Here is a 25,051-nt window from a genome sequence, read left to right as displayed (position 1 = left end):
ACTGTTGAGTTTTTTTACATCTTTGATAGTAAAGAGCCATTTAGTAGGTGATTTAGTTTCTCTGCAGAGGTATTTGGATCTCTCAAGCATTCCTCCAATGTAATTTGTAGTGTCTTATGGTGAAACATCTCGTCTCATGATTTTGCATCTCTTGTATCATCTTCCTTGCTTTGATCAGAGGTGATGCTTTATGACTACTAAATCTTACAGTGCTTTTGAGTCTCTGTTATCTCAGTTTTTCGTAGATTTAATTCTGTCCCTGTCAATAGCTAATTCTCTAGATACTTTTACTTATGGGTGGTACTCAAAGTCCCCCATCTTAATGGAGTTGGAAGTGAGCTTTCTGTACAGTCTTTGATCTGCTTTCATGGATTGGATCTTTGTTAATCACGGCTTTTCCAGAAATATTTTGAAAGGGCTCTGTGGAAGTTCCAAGTAAAGTCTGGTCTGGGTGGGGGTGGTGGGAGGATACTGTGTACAGTGTATGAAGAAGTGAGGCTAAGCAAGCTCTACAATTGTTGTGGAACCTGTATTCAACTAATCCTAGAGTGATGACAGGTCCAGCATGTTATTTGAAGCTGTAAATTAATTATATGACTACTATGGAGAGCAGCTGTTGTCTTCCACTCTTTTTGAATCTGTGATTTGAAGTCTTTTTTTGATACACCATGAAAAAATACCTCATCTAAACACTTGAGTCTCCTCTTCGGTTGTTCTTTAATTGGTGTCATATTCACTTTCTCCTGTGAAGGTGGTTCTAGACACTGGCTTGTATCCTTGGCTGTGTATGAAATTGCAGAATGTTTGTGTCCAGATTATTCATCTACCAATGACAGCAGCCTGACAGAGCTTAGGATGAGTACTTAGAAAGTGGTACTCTCATATGGAGAAGTGGCATAATGAAAAAAAAAAAAAAACGTAATAAGGGTTTACCAGTATATGTCTATGTTGTGGATGCCTTATTTATGCTTTTACCTTCGTAGTTAAAACCTTGTGTAAGTGACACGGTGGTATTACAGGATGTTGTGGAGCTAGTTAACAGTTAGCTAGATAGAGAACTTTTGTGTACTTTTAAGTGTTGTCAGGTGAACATGTTTTTTTGAAAGAAATAAGTTGCAATGGATCTGTTACTGATAAAGGTTTGTGTGTCTGTGTGCAAATGCTTTGTGTATATAGAGGTGATATTTATAAAGTGGTTCTTTGAAATGGAGGAGTGTAATTTACTAAGACCTAAAGTTAGTTTTGTATCTCAAGCAACATTGTAGAAGTAAGTAGCTGAAGAGCAATAGTTTCTAGAAATACAACAGTAACAATAATTTGTCAGCAGTCAAAATAATCTCTGTGCTGGTTAATATGTTTTCTAAGTTAGATCCTTTAACGGCATATGTGATGGCATATGTTCACAGCCTGAAATACTGTTTTGCTGAGGAGAAACATTGGACAGGTTAAGTAGGTACCTTTTCTGTTACTCTGTGTGTGTGTCCTGCTGAAGGTCTAAATGTATCTGCATGATCTGGTCAGCCTTGCCCTTGTCCATAGTGCTAAATTCACATATATTGTTAATAGAACTCTAGGTTCAGCCATGCAGTTCCTCATAAAGCCTGCAAAAGGATTTAATTTTCTTTAGGTAAAGATGGGTTTAACTGTACACAGAGTTGTTAGCTTTGCTTGTTTTGCAAAGTTCTCTGCTCATTTGCCTTCTGTGTTGTATGCTAGGGAAAATAGATGGCTATCATTCACTTCAGCATCACATGTGAAGAAATATAACCAGAGCAGATCTCTGAAGACAAATGCTTTAACTCTGGTTCCTGCAGGTGGCTGTGAAGGAAGCTTAAGGGGAGCTTTAAGAGTGGTCTAAAGCATTGCTTTTTATTAGGAGGATGTTGCATTTCTCCCATCTGTTTCTGCTTCCCCAAGCTTGACTGTTTATGCAAAAATGTGGGGAAAAGATTCCATCTGCTGTACTTTGTCTCCGCTGTTTTTATTTGGCATAAATAATTACAGAGAGAAAATAAATGAGAATTCCCTTTCATTGCAATTTTGTGAAGTTTTTATAACAAGGGGAAGATGGATCAAGTACTAAAATAAACCAGATGCAGTCAGACAAATTCAAATGCCTTGCACAGTTTCATAATTCATTATGCACTCAATTAACTCATAAAAATAATACCTCCTGGGCTCATTGAAAAGTTGCTTTCTTTTTTACTTGGTTTGGCTAGAAGGTCTTAAGAAATTTTGAATGGCAACTACTTGTGGTGCATTGGATGAATTTTACCAACAGTGCAGTAACAGATTCTGATAAAAATTATGCCCTAAGCACCTGCATGCTTACCAAACTTGGTGGGCAGGACAAATGAGCAGGAGAATGGAAGGAAAAAACAGGTAACACTGAACATATAAAACTAGTTATCTGGGGCATATGGTAGAAAGGATTAAGAAATTAGGGAGGTATCAGGGCTAAGATTGAGACCCTGAACAGATAGTGCATTTTAGGTTGTAGGAGCCTGAGGAATTTACACTGCAGACTTTGGTTACTAGCTAGATGATGGACTTGATGCTCAGTGTAAGCATAACTTTGTATTGTCGTGTTGCGGGTCATGCTGGAAGTGGATATTACACCTGAGAAATAAGGCTGGCCTGGGTGAAGGTGAGTGTTACAGGAAAGAGGAGATGCTAGCAGTACCATTATAGCATTGCAGCTGTGCTATTGTGCTGTTGGATTCTGAAAAGTCATCAATCTTAGCAGTCAGAGGTCTGCTTGATTCTTGAATGATTCTGCTGTTTAAAAGTGTGAAGTGGAAGTTTCCCTTAATTCACGCTAGACTTTTGACCTCATTTTAGCAAATTCTTGGTTGATAAGCATTCTAAAGCATGAACAGTTTTAAAATACACTGCCTTTTCCATTAACATGAAAGTATCTGAGGCTGTAATAATGCTGTGATGTTCTAGTCTGTTGTTAGTTACACTCATTTGTTTCCATGGCAGTTGATGTTGTGAGATGACTTCCATTAAAACTAGTTTTTAACACTGTTTAAAACTTCCTGCAAATGAGAGCTATTAGAGGTGAGCTAGACAAAGCAGATGAAAAAGTACATGGTATAGCACAAAAAAATAGGCATTCAGATTTTTGTATCCTGCTGATATGTGTATCAGTCTTAAGCTGTGCCAAGGGAAATATAGTTTGGATATTAGGAAAAAGTTTTTCACAGACAGAGTGATAGAGAACTGGAATGGTCTGCCTGGGGAGGTGATGGAGTCACCATCCTTGGATGTGTTTAAGAAAAGACTGGATGTGGCACTCGGTGCCATGGTTTAGTTGAGGTGTGAGGGTGTGGATTGCACTCGATGATCTTGAAGGTCTCTTCCAACCTAGTCATTCTGTGAATTCTGTGACGTGTGTGTATATATTTTACTTTTTTTCGAGAACAGTTTTTTGGAGATCCTAAAGGGGTTTAATAGATTTGCAGCTAGTGAGAATATATTTTTATTTCCTTTATCAAGTCAGAGAATGTTGGCTTTTAGAGTAGTCATTACACTAATGTATATGCTTTATGTGACCTTAATAATTAAAGAAGGGTAGAGTATGGGTCCCAGGGTCCTCATGATGTTCTGAATACTGCAGAACAGAACAGACATGTTTATTCGTCCCTCTCCTTTGGCTTCCCTATCTATGGCATGGCAGTGATGATAATTTGTGTTACAAATACTAAGCTTTCTGCTAAGCAAATAAGCCATGAATTAGTTGTCAGGATGGGGCAGTGAAGGTGCTGTGGTGAATTCTGACCTCTTAGGACACATGTGTATTCAGAGTTGCATAAGCTTCTGGAATTGTTGAAAAAAAATACTCTGGGACTTAGTCTTCCTTGCTGCTGAGAGATGGATTACTTGTAAGAGCAATTCCCACAAATTTAAATCAACGCCACACCAGAATTCCTGCAGTTTGTTGACACCTGGAGAGGGTGTGGATAAGTGAAAGAGTGTAAATTAATATAAATCCTTTAGTAGAGTTGGCAGTTGGTTAGTACTGAGGCTTTGGATAGTCACACAGCTCTAGAAACTGACAACTGAAATTCACAGAAACATTTACTTCTTGTCCCATCTTTTATGGAAGAATTCAGGCTAATAAAGGACTTTATCTAGTGGAGGCCTCCCAGCTGTCTGGCTGCAGATGAGTATATATTTTAGTCTCTGGCTAAAAGGAGGTTTGATGATATTAGAAAACTTTTTCTAATTGCTTAGGCATGTGCTGAGAACACTACTGACAGCACAGATCTGCACTTTCAGTCTATTTAGCATAAGATAGTAATGAAGTCAGTGGCTGGCATCCGTTAACATGAGTTAGTTTGATTCCTGGCTTAATCTCTGTATAATGTGCTCTATTATGTACCTATTGCAGAGTGAGGGAAGGGACAAGAACTGTTTTTTCGTGTTACTAAAGGACACAAACTATAGCAGTTCATAACACAGCACCTAACTGTCTAAGTATTCTGTGGGTTTCTGAAACTCCATTTTTTTGGAGGATAGTTGTTATTTTGCAAACCTCCTAAACTCTAGCATCTGCTTGTACCTCTTTCTTATCTGCCTGCTTTTGGTGATGTGGACCTGCTTGGTTGGAGCATGCAGTATTTGGAGAGGATTGTATTGGTGGCTAGTCTCACCTTCTTTCTGCTGACTCTGGAAATTGGTATTGTCTAATTTTATACATGTTAGACTTTTTGGATGCTGATGAAAGGCATTTCTTTGGTTAGCTGTAGTTGTTGTAGTTGGCATCTACACAGCTCATGCTTTTGATCGGTGGCTTAATTTTGTTTTACTATATTTTATATTTGGTATTCTGGAGTAATCACTTTCTTTCATCTTTCACTTATATTCTTACTGTGACCCTGCCCCAAATTACTTGTATTCTTTACTTCTAGCAGAATCACCAAGAGCCTTTTGATTCCTTTGTCCAGGGAAAAAGGGTAAGGAAGAGTCAGATCAGCATTTGAGCTTGAATTTTTGTCAAATAGGTTATTCTTTATTTGTGTTTGAGAGGTCGTTTCTTCAACATGACATGATCTCCCCCCTTATCTCTAATCACTAAAAAAAGTTAAAGGAACAGGCCCCATTCAAAGTCTAATTTCATATCCTGTGTTGTGCAGTTCTTTACCTTCTAATAATTATAGTATGTTAACAAATATAGTTCTCTTCACACTGTGTTGTTTGTAGTGTTAAGAAAGAAAAGTTTGAATTGAGACTAGATAATTTTTTCATAAATCCAGGTAGCTTCTTTTTAATATATTTCATGCTATTACATAGGGTTTTAACAAGTGAATTGCAATTATGATTCAATAAGGAATGTCCATAATAATATTTGGCAACCACCGCAGAGCCCTGGTTTTAATCTCTCATTGACTTTCTGCTTTAGATGGCGGGGATTTATTTGAAATGAGTCTGTTTTGCATACCAGATTTCACCATTCAAAACGAAAGCCTTTTCTGTAGTGCGTCTGTTCTGCCTGATCCAGAACTACTGAAAAAACCCAATACAAAGTTCATTTATTAATGAGTGAGAGACGTTAGTATGGAACTAATTTTTTGAAGGCCAAATATATTCCTGAGCATTTTTCCTACAGCAAGTATATAAAGTTTAAATTTACTAGCTACTGAAAGTAAGTAAAAAATTATTTCAGTTGATACAGCTATCATATTAAAGACTGTATAAGATAGTAAAACATGATTCTGCTGTGCTGTGCAAAGTTGATTTATGGTTATACGCAACAAAGCATTAAGCAAAATTGACCAGCAAGACACTGACACTGGCTAAGGAAGGATTTTGTTCAGGAGATACTTAAAAATGTAGGCATGTGGTTATATTTTCCAATTTCAGATGAGACAGAGTGACGCAGATGTTTTCTTGTTTATAGCTTGTAAACTGTGCTATTGTTGTATCTTTTAAAGATACTCAGTCTGAGTATAGCTTCTTAAGAGAATTGCTAAGAGCAAGCAGGAGCTATCCCTGAAAATTTCTTGGGAAGTTTATTTGCCACAAGATAAAATTACAAACTGATGCAAACTGTACATACCTTACCATTGCAAATTTCCACCTTTTCCTGTCCCGTTTCTTGCATATGAAGGGAATTTTGGTTTTTAATATCCTACACAGACTTTGGGTTTTGCTGATCTGTACTATCTTTCTCTAGCCAGTTAGTATTAGCTTGGAAAATTTCTGGCTCTGTGTTTCAGCTCCAGTTGATTTGAAATGCTACAAGCTTGGAAGAGACTTCTGCTTTTGGAAGTCAAGCTTCCTTGAATATAGAGGTACATCATAGATCTTCGTGATCTGATTTTTAATGAAATACTCTGTTGGATACATTATGTCAATAGTATTATTTTGGTTTTTTTTCTTATGTTTTTACTACTGTTTTGGTGGCAAAAGAATGCAGCCTGATGAAACAGAAAATTTGATCTAGACACGTTTTGCTAAAAAGATGTGCATCTTAATGTCTGTAGTAGCTTTCAATTCACTGTGCATGCTTTTTGTTTTAGAGTTTGTGTTGAGATGCTTTCAGATAAGGTGTTTGAGGTAAAATTCCTCTTTGGACAGTAGGCAGAATGCAAATGAAATAGAAATGGGAATTGGTTACTTTTTAAACTTTTTCTGAACTTGACATTTTCCAACTCTTTTTCCCCCCTCTGTGCTTCACTTTTTATTTCATGGGTGCACATACAATTCTCAGGTGACAGTTAGTAAACTTCTGTCGTAATAATTTTAATTTTGCATTTTGGTTTGTTGGCCAAAATTTGTGCTGACTGTGTAAACAGAGCAGAAGGATCCCCTAGCTTAGGATATAATAAGGGATTTAAGGATTTACGTCTTTTCAAAAAAGGCAGTAATGCTTTGGCCATGCTGTGTTTGCTCAAGTGTGAAGGACAGAGGTCCTTTTAGTATGTTTTTAATTAAAAGATCCTTTTTAATCAAAAACCTTGACAATAATTGCTGCGTAGCAAATAGCTATGGTTAGTTCTGTTACAGTGTGCAGGGAAGGGTATGTCATGGTTGTTTGAGTGTCAGAGTTTAAATAATATAGGAAGAGATAGAATTTTAGAACCCTGTCTCTTGCTGAGGCGTTTGTACTGATGTACAGTATATAAACCAAAAGAACTTCCTATCTGATGAGGAAATAAAACCTTAACTAGAAATACCTCTGCATATGTTAATCACATCCCACATACAGCTAGGGCTTTAGAAGAAAGGCTGGGTAAGTATAATGGGCTTTCCAGCCCTTATCTAGCATTTGCCAGATTTCTGATACTTTAACCATCTCTTTATGGGTTAAAAATTTGTAACAGCGCCACCGATGGTGGTGACAGTTTGTGTGCAGCTTGTTGGGGCAGGTAGGCAGTGTGCCCTGTGCCTACGCTTTTTAGTCCCTAGGCTTTTTTGTGCCTCTTACTTCTGCCCTGCCAAGAGAGCATGGGCAGAAGACAAAGGTTTCTATGACGTGCTTCTAGCACTTCAGCGTGTAGTTTTTTTGTGAAGACACCTGAAAATAGTATTCTATTGCACAGGGTAAAGTTTCATTTAAAAGGCAAACCTATACTATATGTACTTGGAGTAGTCTAAAAGTTCTTGTCTGCAATAATGACATCCCTTCTCAGTATGCCTCCATCATGGATGTATTCATTCCAAATGAATTCCACAGCTACAGTTCTTTGGGCATAAACTTGAGAAATCAATGGTCTGGATAACAAGAGAGACTTGTCTTGTTCTTGTTAGCCCTTACATAATGTAGCATAAGGGTTCTAACATTAATTTTTTTGTTGCATTTCAAAAATACTTAATTTTTCAGTAAAAAAAAATTAAAAGTTGAAGTCCAGAAAAATTAAAAGTTGAAGTCCAGAAAATAAAGGGCTGTTTATTTTTCCTTCAGAAGTACAAGTACATAGTAATGCCTACAGTGTAAAGGGCATACTTCTATTCAAATCAACAGAGTGACTGTGATGATTGCCATATAAGAAAAAACAAAAGGAGCAAATATTAAGTGTTCTTTTGATGGCTGATGTAATGATGGTGAAAGTTGTTTTGTGTCCCTAGTTTCTTACTGTACCTTTTTTTTTTTCTAAATATACTAGAATTTTTTTTCCCAGACAGGCAGAGAATTATATGGCTCTCTGTTTAGACTGATGTTTGATGGTGGAGGGTAGTGAGTTCTTTCTAACTTTATAGACCATTTATTCTTTATAGGGACTTCATATGTTGTGACGTGAACTCTAGCATGCAGATTGACAGAAGGTAATCTAGTGCAAATTAATGCAATAATTTTTTTATCCTCCTTGTAGCACAATGGCTGAAAAATCGGCGAAACCAGCAAAACGATTATCCTCAGACTCAAACTCCCATGAGGGAGCTACAGCAGGAGAAATAAGTGCTCTGGAAGAGGCCTTTAGAAAATTTGCCGTCCATGGTGATACAAGAGCCACAGGAAAAGAAATGCATGGGAAGAACTGGTCAAAGCTATGTAAGGACTGCAATATCATAGATGGGAAGAATGTGACAACCACAGATGTTGACATCGTCTTCAGTAAAATCAAGTAAGTTCATTTTAGCCATATTATCATTGTCTTCCCTCTCCCCGCCCTCCCCCCCCCCACTCTGTTTTGTAGATACCATCTAAGTTTACCTTCTGTTGCTTCTGATGTTGTGAGACACTGTTTGACAAAATCAATCTCTTTCTTGTTCCTTTACAAAATTTTCTTGCTTGGTCTGAATATACAGCTTTCAGCTTCTGACCTACTATCTTAAATTGACTTCAGTTTCGCAGGTGTTATACTATACAAAGACTGTGATGTGATCAGAATAAATGCAGGCTATTCCAATAAACTGGTTTGCAGTAAGTGCTGTCAATATTTCCTGAAAGATATCTGAATTAAGTCAGGATGTCAGGATAATCATGCCAAAGCTTGGCCTCAGAGGACGGAGGCTAAGGTGGGATAGGTACTAAAAGTCAGTATTCTAACAGCAGTCATGATGTCCAGCACAACACCAGCTCATATTTGAAGTGTAGGGCCATGCCAGACTGATGGTGACTGTTGGCTATGATGAGTTAGGATTGTCTTGGTCGTCTGATATTATTTTTTTGACTGGAGCTTTAGTGAAACTTTCTCCTCAGTTGAAAACCTAGGCAGGCTTAGTCAGAAACTTGTCAAACCTAAGAGAAGATATTAAAGGAAATATGTGAACAAGGAATTACTCTATTATGGCACATTCTGTATGAAGTCCCAAATTTTTTTTTTTTGATTTTGCTTTATGTATAGAATTGGATTATTTTCACCTTCCATATTCCTCTGGTATCTGATATGATAATCTTGTCTTTTCTGCTTTTTATTACCACACTAATTGTTTAAATTGTCTTGCACATCATTGTGTTGAGGGACATACTTTTTAAAGGTGTCCCTTAATTGTACTTGCAGCTTGTAGGAACACTTATTTGGCTTGTGCACTCAACTGTTGTGGTGTAATGCTGGGAGAACATGCAAACTGCATTGCTTACAAAGTAGTTGGAAAATCTTGCTACAAGTGCTGACCATTTAGACTGTGTCAAACTGGAGAGAGGCAGAGAAGAAAAGACCTTTAATCTTGAAAGTTGTCCATGTAACATATAGTCAGGATGACCTTATTTATTTATTTGATTGATTTCTTTGTTTCTTTTCTCCTTGGGGATCTTGTCTGGTTAACTGAAAACACTACATATGCACACTCCCACCCTCTTGTCCTTGTATCAGTTCCTACTTGAATGGAGTTAGGTATACCATCGGAGAGCTGGCTTATTTGAAATACAGCCGCATACCAGCCACTGTGAAGAAAATGAATGCTACCCTAGCCAAAACCAGCACTCCAGTATTTCATAGCTTAGTAGATAACTGCATCAAATGCAAAAGTATCTCAGTTTTAATTGTTTAGCTTCTTGTTCATTCCTCAACCTATACATATAGTTATAACATACATTTTATATATTCCTCTCTTTTAAAATGATTTTATTTTTAAATTATATTGCTTAAGTGGTATATGGGAGGTGAGATTTGCTGTCCTTATTAGGAAGGTCTGTATTTTTTGACTGTATGCTTTCAGTAGGTATACTTCCACATTTTCTTAACTGTTGGGGTTTTGTGGGTGTTTTACAATTTTATTCTTGAGTGCACGTGTCAGCAATTTTTTTTTAGTCTAGATTACATTCATTTCACATATAGTGTTTTAAGTTTTAAAGAGGGAAGGTCTAATGGCTGTAGGAACTCAAGTGTCAGTAATATGCATTAACTTAGGAGTGTTAAGCATAAGCTGGGTATACAGGATTTCTTGAGCATGTTCAGACAACTGTTTTTCCTTGCTTTCTCTTTTACTTCTCATTTAACCCTAAGCTCAGGGATAATGATAGATTTGGGGATGCATCAAAGCAGACATACTCACATAATAATCTCACACTCATTTTTATTTTACAAGCAGCTTTTTCCCAGCAGAGCTCTGAGGTTTTTTGACAAACCAAGTTTTTCCCCATCTATGTTAAATGTAAAACCTTAACCACTATAGAAGAATCTCCAGCTCCCTCCAAAAGTGTGAAGTGCAGCTTTCGTGCTTCAGTAAGAATTCTCCTTATGGTTACCAGAAGGCTTTGTGCATCACTCTTGGTTTTGGGCTCTTGAGCTAAAGTGTATCTCACAAGATTAGCCTCAGCCTGGGATTCTTATAATCAGCCAAAGTGATGGTTCAGTGGGATGGGGCTGGTGGATTTTAGCAGTTGCAGGCTAGCCAGGGAACACAACAAATATTTAAAAAAATGTTTGCCATACCCAACTACAATTGCCATCTAGCATTGTGTTAGAACTTCCAAACATATTTTCTGCTGGATCTGTTACTGGGAAGCCACTGTGCCTAGCAGGATTGTTTTCTAGCAAGCTATACTTAGAGTTTATGACAATGGCACATGTTGTTCAGACACTAGAAAATAATTAATCTAATAGAAATAGTCTTTGGATTTATGAGTTACTATGCATAAAGCCCACATTTGTGGTCTTGCTAACTTTCCCAGGCTTTATTTATTATTCTAGTAGATACTGGCAAAATAGGTAGGAGCTAAACATTGCTGATAGGGTAAAGTAACAAGGAAAATTAATAAGAGATATGTTTACCTAAGAGCTACCAAAAGATAATGTTTTATTTGTCAACTGGCAACTTGCTCTGCTCCAGGAGAGATTTTACCTCTGAAGTAATGAACATTTTTGTAGACTTAAAGCCTCTTCTCCACCTCTGCCAAACCAAGTGAACAAAACTTCTGAGAGTTTTAAATAGTCTGTACTACTTCCTGAAAGCTGTGACCTATGTGTCTGTCTTTCAGAGATTAGTTCATTTGAAGTTAAGTTCAGTGTTGTTATAAAGGTTGAAGAAATACCATTGAACCTTTGTTACAAATAAGTAAAGTATAGAATAAGTATAGAATGCATGAGAATGGCAGGTCAGACTGAAATGTAGTTTGTTTATCTTGCATAAAAGGTCTACTGAAGGCCTTCATGTGAGCACAACATTTATATATATTTGAGGATAAGAGGAAGGAATAGTCTAATGCAAAGAGTCCACAGTAGTAGACATGAAAGAATTATTGTTGGAATTGCATTCTTTGGTAAGAAAATATGTAAATTGGGTGATCGCTCCCCTGTTCCCCCCAAATATTTTTGTGTAACAATAATTTGTAGGGTCCCACAAGTCCTTCCAACTTGGTGGATTGTAATACAAGTTTATGTTTGTTAAAATTGTTAGCTCAGAAAAGACAAGAAATGAAAAAGAATTTTGCAATGGAATTACTTGAAATGAAAAGCTGAAGACTGCCTATGAGAATAGCCATATGTATGAATATTTATGATTTGCTTCCCTAGAGAGCAAAGTTAAGACACCTACATTTATGCCAAATATTTGGATTGCATTAATGCAGTTGGAATAGTCTGCAGCTTCTGTAATGAATAGAAGAGTAAACTTTTCTTATTTTTTAGGTTATAAAGCATACAATAAAGCTATCTCTTGTAATGTCATTAACTTTCCATGAATCCTGTACTTGGAAGAGCAAAAGGAATTGTGAAGAGTGAATGGCAAAAGTTCTACCATATCTTATGGGATGAAATCTGTTAAAAAATGCACCAAAGCCAACAGAAGTGTACATAACTGTAAATGTAATTATGCAATAAGCTTTCTTTTTTGTAGTTTCATGGTCAACACTTAAGATGTTGTACTCCTTTCTTCATATGTTCCTTGGACTGCATAAAACAGTAACACCAGTTGCTGGGTAAATTTTAAATTCAAAGCTAGCCTAAAGTTACTTGCTTAAAGTTATGTAAAAGTCCCTTCTGCTAACTGGTACCAGAAAAACCTTTTCTCTGTAAATGGCGAAGGAAGCAAGCTCTTCTCAGAAAAAATGGCTTATGGGATTGTTAAAAAGAAAAAAAAAGCCTGAAAATACTTCCTAGGAAGTGATTTTTTCTAAAGTGTTCCATAAATTCACTGCCATACTTGAAGACAAAGAATAGGTCACAGTCATATTCTGTGGGAAAGGTAGTTTTTGTAAATTACTGTAGCTGAAGTATTTGTGACAGGACCAAAACTAGTATTCAGACTTCTTTTGTTATGATAATATCTTCGATTTCCCTGTAGCTCAGGTTTCTGCTAAAATGTAGGAGTTTAGTATAAATATCTTAGTAATATTAGATCATTCAAAGCATTAATTTTTCACATACTATCTGAACTTTATATAGACATCTTTCTTTTATTTTTTTTTTTAATGAAAAGCTATAATGCAGCCTGGGCCCACTGAATTTAGAGACATACAATATGCAGGCATGCAATAGTATTTGAAGATGGATGTTTTTTGTGATGGTGGGAATCCCATGGGCATCTTTTCAGTCACTGAAACACTTGCCTGCTTTCTTGGAAAATTTCTTCATTAAATGTTTCTTTTCTGGTACTCTTCTGGAGTTCCAAAAGTTTGTCGGCTGCGTGTCTTGTATTTTGCTTGCAGAGTGCAAGTATGGATTTAGTGAATCTTGTTGCCTTGGAGAAAGCAAGGTCATTGGTGACAGAGGAGAAGGGCACTGAAGAGTTCTGCATTTGGTATGAAAAGCAACATGTGGCTGCATTCTTCTTATTCCAGCAAGACGGTGAGACACAACAGTCTAAGAACTTCAGGATTTTTGTATTAAGGAAAGCAGAACACCCAAGAATAATAGATGCTACTGAGCTCTTACCAGCATTCCAGCATGTTGCCTTAGGAACTTAAATTTCTTTGTTTATTGAGGGTCAACAACTGCTCTGGGACATTTGATATGTTAGCTATGCCATACACATACTCCACTTGTTGGATGCAGTTAACATGGTCATAGTAATAGCCCCTATATAAATATCTCTACTCTTATTTTAGAAGTGTTACCACTCAGCACTGCAAGAATATGTTTTAAGCACTGCCATAAAACTGCTAATTCTATGACATTATTAGATAGAAAAATAAAAATATTTCTGTTTACACTGGCATGTTACTACGGTTGCAGGCAGGCCTGGGTGACGTCAACCCTTGGATCCATTGTGAGCATTTATTTAGGTAGCCATCTCCATGGAAACATTTGTTTGTTTTGATGTTACTATGTGTTAAATTTTAAACAAATTTTTGTGGTTCTATACTGGATTGTTATTGAAGATTAATTAAGCTACAGAAGCTTGTAAATATACCTTACTCCCTGCCCTCTAAAATATTCTTGGTAAAAGATCAAGTGGAAGCATAATTGTCTTCTGAAATTCCATTAGTAGTTCCTGATGTTGCTTTGACATGTTTTCTTGTTGCTGAGGAAGCCATGTATTCTAAAGCCCAGAAAATCTCCTCCATCTTTTTGAGAAAAGAAGGTTTTGTTCCCATGGAGATTCTTCGCAACACACTTTATTGTGCCCTGACTTTTGAGCAGACCCACCCGTGCACTGTCCTCGCTGTCTTGCACACTTGGCTGTTTAGCCTAATTCCCACGGCCTGGATCAGTCAGGTCTCTGCAGGAGTGCTTCCACCTGAGAACAGCTGGCCCTTAATGCAGCAGCAGTTCACTGTGGCTGCAAGACTTAGGTAACGGGTAATGTTTGCTCTGAGAAGCTGGCAAGAAAACTCTTGGCAAGAATGAGTATGTGCTTTCCCCATTTGTCAGCTGTAATATAATTGTTGTCTTTTCTTTGTGTTGAATAAGTATGATGCTTCTTGCTTTCTTTTTGTATTTGAAAGGACTAGTACTTTGACACCTGTGCTCATTCAAAAAAAGTATCTGTCCATGAGGTTTCTCTGAAGTAAATAGTCTTTAATGAAGATTTTTACCGAAGCCACTCTTAAATTTTTCAAGTATTTAAATAGGTATGAAGTGGTCTTTATATATAAATGAAGTACCTAGTAGTTGCAAGCTGTGTTTTACATCCCTATTGGAGACATTCTTTTGATAGTGATAGAAAAGGATTTTTGTAATCCTGCATGAAGTAGGCATAACAGTTAACTTTTGTACTTTAGTATGCCTGCATCAGGAAATAAGTTTTAAGTGGATATAGAACAATATGTAGAGCAAAGTCTTTTCTGGTAAGCCTCAGCCAAATTGTGAAGCTGTGCATTTTTAGGCAGAAATGTGGGTAAGTTTCAACAGAAAGAGTTCTTTTTTGCCACATCTATATTTTAATTGAAATTAAGAGCCAATTGCCTTTTTTTGCCTAAAGAGCCAAATGTAATGTTGCCATTGGAACTTTATCCTTCAAAGGCTTTTTATTAAAAAAAAAAAAAAACAAAGCAGCTCTTCTCCCTCTTCTGCCAAGAGGCATAAATTCTAAAAGTAAAACAGGGATAGCATATGAGAAGGAAGATGGTTTAAAATTCACTTGCTGTAACACAGGCTTGTTTTATGCATGTATTATGGGTACATTTTATACCTGTAATGATGTTTGCTGATTAGGATTTTAAAAACACAATTTTACAGGACATCACATGAAAACCTGTAGATAAGGTGGTGAGTGATTCATTTCCCAGCTGATGTGGAATGCTGCATGATGTCATACACAGTACTATATATAGCAGCTTGCTTGGTATTTGCCACACTTTGTGGCCTATTCCACATGTGTGCTACACAAACTTTTACTGGCTTAGAGTAGAAGTCAGTTGATGTTTTGGTTTTTGGGTTTTTTTGCAGGTCATCCTATTACACCATAATTTAAAACTGCCTGCTTTTCATTTATAAAAGCAGCTATGTGAAATCTGCCTTAATTTTACTGACTAAATAAACTAAGTAACAGGCAAGTATTTTCTAGATTGTTTAATATCAGTTTTGATTTCATGCATTGAAGTAGAAGATGATTAAGATGCAGAGGACAAGGCAGCCTTGTCTGCAGCAACCAGGTGATGGTAAAGTTTAAGATCCTGAGGGGTGTGATTAAGATTAACAACAGAATTACAAACCTGAACTTCAGAAGGGCAGATCTTGGCCTCTGCAGATTTTCTCTCTGGAAGCTTCCCTGGAGAGTAGAAGTGTCCAGGAGAGCTGGTTGGTCTTCAAGGCAGCTTCATCAGGACACAAGAATGTTTCATTCCCATGTGCAGGAAGTCAGGAAGCATGGCAACGGGCTAGCAAGAGTAAACATGGAGCTTCTGGCTCGGCTGGACCATGAGAAGGAGGTACGCAAGAGACAGAAGCAGGGACAGGCTTTGTGGGAGGAATAAAGCCCATGCATGAAGAAACAGAGAGTGAGCAAAGTTGAAGTTCAGGCCAATCATCATAACCTCAGTCCCTGGGGAGGTTATGAAGTAAATCTTTTGGAAGTCCTTTCTTAAAATACAAAGGACAAGAAGGTGATTTGGAGCAACCAGCATGGATTTGCCAAGGACCAGTTATGCCTGATTGACCTCATTGCTTTCTCTGATGAAATGACTGACACTGTGGGTAAAGGGATGTAGTTAGTATGCATTGATTAAGGCAAGGACTTGACTCCAGTCACATTGTCACCAAATTGGTGAGGCGTGGGCTGGCGAGTGGGCCAGCAGTCTAGGGGGCAGCTCTAGAGGTGGTGATGGTGTCAGTGTTGTAGTTTAATAACCCCAGCTGGAATATAAGCCCCATGTAGCCACTCTGTTTCTACTACCAGTGGGATGGGGAAGAGAATCAGACGATAAGAGTGAGAAAACTCATGGGTTGAGTAAAAGCAGTTCAATAGGAAAAGCAGAAATTGCTCATACAAGCAAAGCAAACTAAGGAAGTAATTCACCCCATCCCATGGGCAGGCAGGTGTTCAGCCATCCCAAAAAAAGTAGGGCTCCATCGTGCAGGATAGTGACTTCAAAAGATGATCACTCTGAATATCCCCCACTTTCTCCTTCCCAACGTTTGTATGCTGAGCATGATGTCATGTGATATGGAATATACCATGGGTCAGCTGTCCTGACTGTATCCCTTCCCAAGTCCTTGCATACCCCCAGCCTTCTCACTGAAGGAGCAGCAGGAGAAGCAGAAAAAGCCCTGAAGCTGTTTCAGTGTGGCTCAGCAATAACAAGAACATCTCTGTATTATCAACACTGTTTTCAGCACAAATCCAACATACCACTTCATACTAGTCACTATGAAGAAAATTAACTCTACTCCAGCCAAAACCAGCACAGATGGGAAGCTTCTGAAGGTGAGGTGACAGCAGTCCTTGCAATGACTGTGAGTTGTGGCAGCAAGGAAGGGTAGCTGCATGCTGGGCTGCATGAGTCAATGTGTGGTAAGCAGGTCAGGGAAGGTGATCCTTCCATGCAGCTTACACTTGTAAGACTGTATTGGGAGTGCTGGGCTCCTCTGTGCAAGAAACAGATTGATACACTGGAGCAGGCCTGGTGCAGGGCCACCAAGATGGTCAGGGGGCTGGCTGTGGTACATGGTGACATGTGGAATAAATATAAGTTTCTTTGTGCTCCTGTATAGGTTGTAGAAATTAACTTCTTGTATGAAGTTAGAGTGGAAATTTTATAGGAAAAAAGTGTGGGTGTATGGATGCTATTTACTCATAAAAGTAGACGTGAGCTAGAAATCCTTCATCTCAGAAAGAAGATTAATGTACTATATATGTTGCAATTAGACATCTTTAATCTGCCTATGTGTGTAAAACTACTTAAATAATTTAGATGTAGTCTGTTTGGGATCTGATGTTTGTGAACAGAAGTATGCTCCACCTGATGTGGTTTTTATCATTCTTCAACCTTTTTGTTTGTCTTTCCTTAAAAAAACAACAGTGGCTTGACATGAACAGCCTAATTGATGTATTCTTTCCATTATCAAGATGTTTAGGGGGACTTTTTTGAAACTGAATTGGAGCACGTCTCATTAAAGACTGGAAATGAAATCCTCATCAGGATTAGTTAAAATGATGTTACTTTCTGGCATTATTGAAGCAGAGTTGCTTATCGTTTACTTTTGTGTAGGTGTGTCTGTGCATGTACTAAAGCAAAGGAACATGAATGAAATCCGAATTTTATCTGGAGCTCGATCTCTGTTTCTGACTTTCTGCAGACCTCTAATGCATGTGCATGTATTCCCATGACTTTAAAAACAAAGTAAATACAGTTTTAGTATGGAGTTCTGGTGCAATGCCCCCCACACCCCAAAAAAGGGCAGACTTCCCCTTGGAAATTATTTTTCCATGTTGCAGTCATTTTTTGTTTCTTATTTTTACCAAGGTTGTGGATATTACCAGCAGATCGATAATTTTCAAAACCTTGCTGAGACTGTGAATGTTGGTGCAGATTCTGCAGGCTCCCAGAACATTTTAATTGCATAAAGAAATCTCCATGGCAACGTTTTCTAGGAGGATGTGCTCTTGATGGTTGAAGGAGCAAATGTTGGAAAGCATTCCATTTCAGCGGGGAAAGCTGACTGCAGCTGACAGTGTAGCCAGGAGTACTGTGGCTAAGGTGTAGCACCCTTCTGGTGAAGAGTAAGAGGAGCAGCTCACGTACTGCCTGTCACCAATGTTTTTGGCAGTGCAGGCACTCCCAGCACTGATTGCTGAAGAGACTCAGTCAGTCCCTCAGGCAGGCAGGGACAGTTTCTGTACTATCTGGACATTTGTAATTCAGGAAGGAAAACCAACCAGAAAACTCAGCTGCAGGGTTTTGCATCATTAAGTTTCTGCCTAAGCTGTGGAGCAGCTTTAAATCAAGCCCCAGTCTTTGTCAGCGATGGCAAGTGGTGGAAAATACCTTGAGGCAAAGTTGTTTCAGTGGAGCCAAGAGTTCATTGTGAAAGCAAGGGTGCTCGGTGTCTGTTTGGAATGTGTGATATTCCTGAAGTCCAGTAAGTTTTCTCGGTGCTTTTCCTTCCCAGGAACTGGTTGTGGAGAGCCTTTTGGGAATGGTGCCGTGCTGTGTGCAGAGCTGCCCAGCACAGAGTTGCCGCAAGCTTGCCGGAGGCTGTGGTGCTGCAGGAGTGAGCCCTGTGCAGCTGCAGGAGTGTGGTGCTGCACTGCCCTGCTCGTGGAGCCCTTTGCACTGTGCTGGGTGCAAAGCTTTTGTGACATTTGCTCAACTGGGTTTTGAGCTGTGAGCTTTGAGGAAGGGATGGTAATGTGTGCTGACAGAAAATGAGGAACGCTAGCTTGGCAGCACTGAATTGTCTTTCCTCTTCTTTGCCTCAGCTTGGTTCTGGAGGAAAAAGTGTTGAAAGTGTGGGAAATCTTCCAGTCTCACACTGTTACCTTATTTTCATGACTGTGGCTTTACTAGCTTCATGTGATGCTTCTTGCCTTTTGACACAAAAGTTGATTTTATGGGGTCTTTTGAGTCCATAAAATTCATACAGTTTTCCTGCTGCAGGCAAGCCAAGCCAGTGCAGCTGCAGAGCTTTCAGTTCATATATTTTTCCTTAGCAAATTGCTTTATACTTATGTTACCTTATTCTCATGATTGTGTCACTACAATGCTCAGAACAGCTATAAGTTTTCTACAGCACTCTTCTTCTAGACAGAAACAGAGAAGACTCTGAAGAAAAGGATAAGCCGACACCATTATCTGGTGAGCAGGAGCCAGCACATCTGTTTGTCTCTGCTGATACAGGAGAGCATTGTACGACTTAGTGCCATTTGTGATCATGGGCATAAACAGCTGCAGAACACTGGTGATCTTTGGCACCAGGCTGTGACTCTCATGACACATGACAGCACTTGCTTCATTGCCCAGATGTCCTGGATCTTTATTATATGCCCTTCAGTTACAAATACTGTTTAAAAATGATAATAAGCTAACAAGTACTGTCAGTATGATGTTTTTAATGGTATGTAGAAGACTGAAGTGATCGCTTTTATATCATTATAATTGTGTACAAGAGAAGTTGTTTTTCTTGCAGTTAACAACAGATAATACAGTGATACTGTAACACAATAGTAGTTCATTACAGCACAACTGAAAAATTTGTGTGAGAAAACAAAATAGGTCTGTGCTTATTGTCTGGTATCTATCTCAGTTATACAGAATCTCCAGATATACTCATTACAATTCCCAGTGCAGTACCAATTAACCCTGGATTTAGCTGCTTTGTGATTTTTGAGGTATTTGTTACTCTCTGTGGGGTGGTGTTTGTTACACTTCTGAATGGAAACGACACTGCTGAGAATGGAGGGTTTGTCTGACCCAGACCAGTGTGAGAGTAATGCAAAAAGCTACTGAGCAGAGAATTATAGACTAGAGGGTGGGCAATTCTTACTTATCATCATATGCAGTCTGTTATTTCACAAAAAGGTGTTAGGTGTTTGCTTCTGCTAGAACAAGCCTCTGTGGTATGGGCTGCTTAAAAAGTGAGGACTGCAGTGTTTACCATCAGCTCTCCCATCACTTTCTGTGTACAGCAGCTACTGCTCCTGCACACTTAAGATCGTTTGTGTTACTAGGGGAACACGAGGAGTCCTATTTTGATACTCCTTTATGGGTTGTCTTCCTGTGTTGCAATTTGAAACAGGTAGTAAGTAACCTTTCTTCCAAATTTAGGCTGTTTACATTTTCTTCCTGTCCTGGATGCTGTATGGAAATAGATGCCTGAGGCATTTGTAATGCAAGTGGAGATCAGCGTGCGTCAAACTGTTTGCATTTGGCATGGTGCCAACAGAAGGTTTTGTAGGTTTCTAAGCAGTATGCATTGATTAATGTTTTCAGTTCTACAAGAGGGTTTCTGAGAAAGATGTTTTATTTGATTTTTTTTTGGCACCTTTTTAATATTCAGCAAAAGATTTAACAGGTGAGCTGGTATTCTTAAAAGAGCCTACAAGTAGGAAAAATAAGAAAAAGGGAGTAATTTGGCATTTATAGGTTCTGTCTTTTTTTAGTCTAAAGAGCTTTGTAGATTTAGAGATAGGTTTCAAGTCTAACAGAACAATATGAGAAGATACAGAAAGGTAGTTATAGTAGAAGAAAATATGTACCTCATACGGTAGCCACTCTATTAGGTGATTGGCCTGTGTATATCCAAAAAGAATGTGATGTCAGATAAAAATGGTGGTGAACTAACTGTCTGAGGTTTGAGTTCAGGACAATTTTAATGCTAATTATTAGAGATAATGGAGTGGCGTGAATGCAAATCTAAAATTAATGACTATAGTATGATTAAATAATTTTTGTTCCCAGTAAGTCCTGGTACTAGTTTAAAAAGAGCACTGAAGAATATTCAATTTAGTAGATCCTTTGGAGAGCCAGTGCATTTCCCAGGTGTTTCAGGAATTTTTAAAAAAACATAAATAGCATGACTTTTTCCCAAGGCTTCCTAGTAAAATCAAATAGAAATTATTTCCTTACCTTTACAGAAAAGCTGGAGCTGTGCTGTCCTCTTTCAGACAGGTTTGTTTTCTTTCATCATTTCACACCAGCTGAGAGTAATGGGAGAGCTTTACTTTATGCCGAAGTGGATGTTGTAGCTGGGAAATCTCTTGAACTAAAATACACAGAACTAGCTTGATCCTTTCAGGTTTTTTTTGAGACAACAGACTGTTGCCTATTGGGACTCCTCTAACCAGATGGAGAAAGCTATAGAGAGGGTACTAGGCAGTTAAATAAGCTGCTTAGTTTTCCTGCTTCTGTACCGAATTGGATGAACTCGGTGTGCTGATTTAACATTCTAGTTTTGAGTCTGACTTGCATATCCAGCTGACCAGCTTCAGTCAACATTGGTCATTCTGAACAATTTTGATAATTCCTTTCCTGATGTAGTTTTGTGGTCTTTGCCCAATAATACACTATTTCATGCATGCTTGGAAGATTGTTCCTTTTATTTCCCTTTTAGATGCTACACTGTGTCACCCAGTGACACAAGGCTTCCTTGTCTTTGAGTACTAATCTGTGACAGCCATAGTCCAGTGAAGTGGTGGTAACCTGAGATGAACAGGAGGGGTATATAAGAGCAATCAGACTTAAGGACTACCCATGGAGAGCTGGACTTCTTTAATGTTAGGGGCATTGACTTGATATTATTTGGCATGGCTTTTGCTCTTTTTGGAAGTTTTTTTACTCCATTTGTCAAATCTTTGAGATAAAGAAGATGACAAGATATATTTTCTGGAGACAGTTATCCAAATAACTTAGGCCAAATGTTGATTAGATTTCTATATGTGATTGCCCCAGGTGTGATCTCTTAATCTTGGAAGAAGTAATTTGCTGAAGAGCACAGCTTCTGCAACATATGTAGTAATTTTTAAAGGGGTTACAGTATTGACTAACCTCTCAACAGCATTGTTAATTGTCATATGCTGTTATTTTTAGAAAATTAAGCATATAGAGTATACCTGTTTTGCATGTACTCAGAAGAGTTCCGGCCAGAATTTCTGCTTGTCGTCTTTATTGAGCTCCATTTGAAAATCTGGAGGTTTTCTTTGAGCTTTGAAGTGTGAGAGGATTTGGCTTCTAATGCCTCTGAGGGGGTGGACACTATAGAAGTGCTGCAGGTTAGAAAGACATAAAAACTTAGTAGTTTTTGTAGATGTGATCTCAGAGCTCTGTTTGTGTAGGTATAAGGTACTCTGTAGGAGTAGGATAAGATGTTCAGGAGTGCATAAAACTTTCTTTGATTGTGTTCTACCCTATCAAACTTAAGTAATTGAAGGAGAGCATTTGCCTGAAACATTTGCTGTTGAATTCCTGCTCGTTTTGCTGTCCTTACTGTGAGACATTAAACAACCATAAATACATCTATCAAGTACTTAAGCTAGTTTAAACTGACTACTTGAATAAATGTTCCTAATGTAGAAGTTCTGTAATAAAAAAGACCTATGTGTAAACCTGCAAAGATGTTTGTCATTTGTGTGTTTTGGGAGGTTTCAGAGTAGACCTGCACAGGCTGGTACATGCAACACAAAACATAGAGCTGAACTGTGTATATATACATTGTGTTCATCTATTGGTTTTGTACCATCCTATTTTCTTGCAAGAGCCAGTTTGCTTTGTGCTTTATAGGTTGTGAGGGTATACTCAACTTGCTTACGAACAGCATCTACCCTATTGGCAGTGCTGATGGAGGGCGAGACCCCTATATGTTGAGTTAGATCCCATGGAAATTCATCGGTGGTCTTCATTCAGAAGATTTTGTACCACAAATAGGTTAGTATATACCTGGAAAGTAAGACAGTTTTCTGACATGCATTGGTATAAGAGCACAGAAGTCTAATACTAATTGCATCATTAACTATCCACTCTTTAGAAAACTTGCCTTTTTATACAAAAAATTGTAGGAATAGATACATTGAATATTCTTGCACCAGCATGTCAGTGGATGACAGTTTGGAGCAATACTTTGTTTCTTCTGCTGGTGAAATCATAGGCTTTGAAGAAAACAGTTTTCAGAATTGAGATAGTAATCCAAGAAAAATGAATGTGAAGCTTCATTTTCTGAATGTAATTAACTGAGAGCTGCTGGAGATTGCTTGTGTAAGAATGTACTAATTTGTGTTTGTAGATGAAAGTACCCTTTTGTACAAAGCAAAAATCAAGAGGGCAGCAAATTTTACCCACCATTGGCTCAATACCTTCGTTCAGTAGGTGTTGGTCTAAATAAATCACAGATTTCCAAAAGACTGTATACTTGCTGTTTTATAGTCTTTCTGCTTTCACAATTCATTCCAGCATCTTGGAGTCTTCCCAATTGTTCCTTATCATTTTGGTTTGTGATGATCATGTCTGCAATTAGGTGGGTAAACCTCCATTTATTGTAAACTTTTGCATGTTTTGAATAGAGAAGCGTGACGTAAATGAGAGAATATCTGTATTGGCGTCAACTGTCATAATTTTCTGCCTTTCTTATGGATTGGTTTCAGATACACATGAGTCAGCCCTGTAAAGACTGATATACAGATCTTTAATCCAGGGGAGGTGATAGATCCCCATAGAGAATTTGGTCACCCTATGTTTATAACTTTCACAAAGTGCCAAGACATTATTGGCATGGACTGTTCTGCAGATTCTGTGGCACAATTGAGAATTCCATTTGGAAAATGTGTTCCCTGCTCTGCACACAGAGAGAAAGGATCAATCTCTCTCACCCAGGGAGTCAAAGTGGCTTCTTTTTGAAGCTGGAGGTAACTTTATTGTAACTACCTGTTTGGCAGGCTTTCTGTTTATCTGGAGTTGGGTTTTTTTGGTGAGGAGATGGATAAAACGCTGTGCTTTGCCTATGTTCAATTATTTTGATCTCTAAGCTCACAGGCATGCCCTAATTACTTGTGAGGTATACTGGGGCTTTGTACAGTTGTTCTTGGTTATGATTAGTAGGGGGATCTTCATTCAGATTGAGGGTTGCATTGTCAATTGCAACAACCTTGTGCTGAGATGAAAAGTGCCACGAGACTGCTCTTGAGGTATATGAAGTAAGTGGTCAGATGCATTAGCTATTTTTTCCCTAAGCTGTGCAAAGGTATCTCCACAAGTTATGGTAAGGATAAAAGCATAGCAGAAGAAGTGATAAAGGCATGGCAGAAGAATTTATTAAAGAATATTCTCTGCACTGGCAGTAGCAGACATATGGATTTGGCTTGTGGGTCTGTAGTGGAAACAAGGCGCTCTCATGTATAAGTGTTACAGGGGTTTTGCTGCTCTATAATTTAGCCTTAACATTTCCCATCTGCACTTTTTAAAAACAGTATTGCTCTCTTCAAGTGGATGCCTCTTCAAATGCTCTCCTACTGTCATTTGTAAACTGTTTGAGAGACTGTTTTGGCCACAGTCTACCTATTCTTCTGTCTTGTTTTTTGTTTTGTAAAGTGAGAATGCTGCCAATGCAGACAATTGCATCTCTAATTGCTGTTTCATAAGATGTGAAGATAAGAAGGACATGGGTGGCAGAACATCATTGTGGATCTTGTTTTAACATAGAGTGAAATCTCCTTTGCAAGAAACAGACATAGAATGGGAAATTCTCCAAGGCTGGGGATTGTTTATTTAGAGCTTTGTTGTCACCATCCAATTTTCCCTTTCATATGGGAAGGCAATCTTCCAGTAGGGGAGATTTCTTCATTATTTCTTGGCAGTTTCTTCATTATTTCTATTATATTTCTTGTTTTCTTTGAAAGAGAAAATGTTTGGTTTCTGCTCTGTGCGTAACTGCAGTCTGGATTCTCCTTTCTTGAAGGTCGTGATTTGGTCCTTGGCTGTTGGTTATGGCAAACAGCTTTGTGGCTGTCTTTGCATGTGACCTATGGATATGAACTAACACTGTAGCTTGTTTCTCTTTTTTCACTTGGTGTGTCATTCTTGATTTCGCACCTTTCTGTCTCCAACCATGGTCAATGACTCTTACACACTGAGATTGTGCTGGCGTCAGTTAACACCAGCTGTCTATTTTTAATGCTGCCACCTTCTCATATGGCCAGCAAAAAATGTTAGCAGATATACATACATCCGTGTTTTCTCTCTGTCATCAGGATCACTGAAACAACAACCTCTCCCACAAGCACATACTTTTTTACTTAGAGAGTTCCCTATCATTGACCTGTCACTGGATTCAGAAATTGCTTTTGTGATTAG

The 25,051-nt window shown here is 38.3% G+C and overlaps 1 protein-coding gene across 4 annotated transcripts in view; it reads left to right on the top strand.

The window, feature by feature from the left end:
- The window catches only part of LOC119711000 (tubulin polymerization promoting protein), a 55,516-nt gene that overhangs the window by 5,616 nt on the left and 24,849 nt on the right, over positions 1 to 25,051 (top strand). For all 4 annotated transcript variants that reach the window (XM_038160648.1, XM_038160628.1, XM_038160638.1 and 1 more), the window contains one exon: positions 8,322 to 8,573. In XM_038160648.1, the coding sequence (XP_038016576.1) occupies positions 8,326 to 8,573 (248 nt within the window). In that variant the 5' untranslated portion in view covers positions 8,322 to 8,325. The remainder of the gene's footprint in view (positions 1 to 8,321; positions 8,574 to 25,051) is intronic.

Source organism: Motacilla alba, chromosome 2 (assembly GCF_015832195.1).
Source record: "Motacilla alba alba isolate MOTALB_02 chromosome 2, Motacilla_alba_V1.0_pri, whole genome shotgun sequence".
Taxonomy (NCBI): domain Eukaryota; kingdom Metazoa; phylum Chordata; class Aves; order Passeriformes; family Motacillidae; genus Motacilla; species Motacilla alba.
This window is presented reverse-complemented; position numbering and strand designations above follow the sequence as displayed.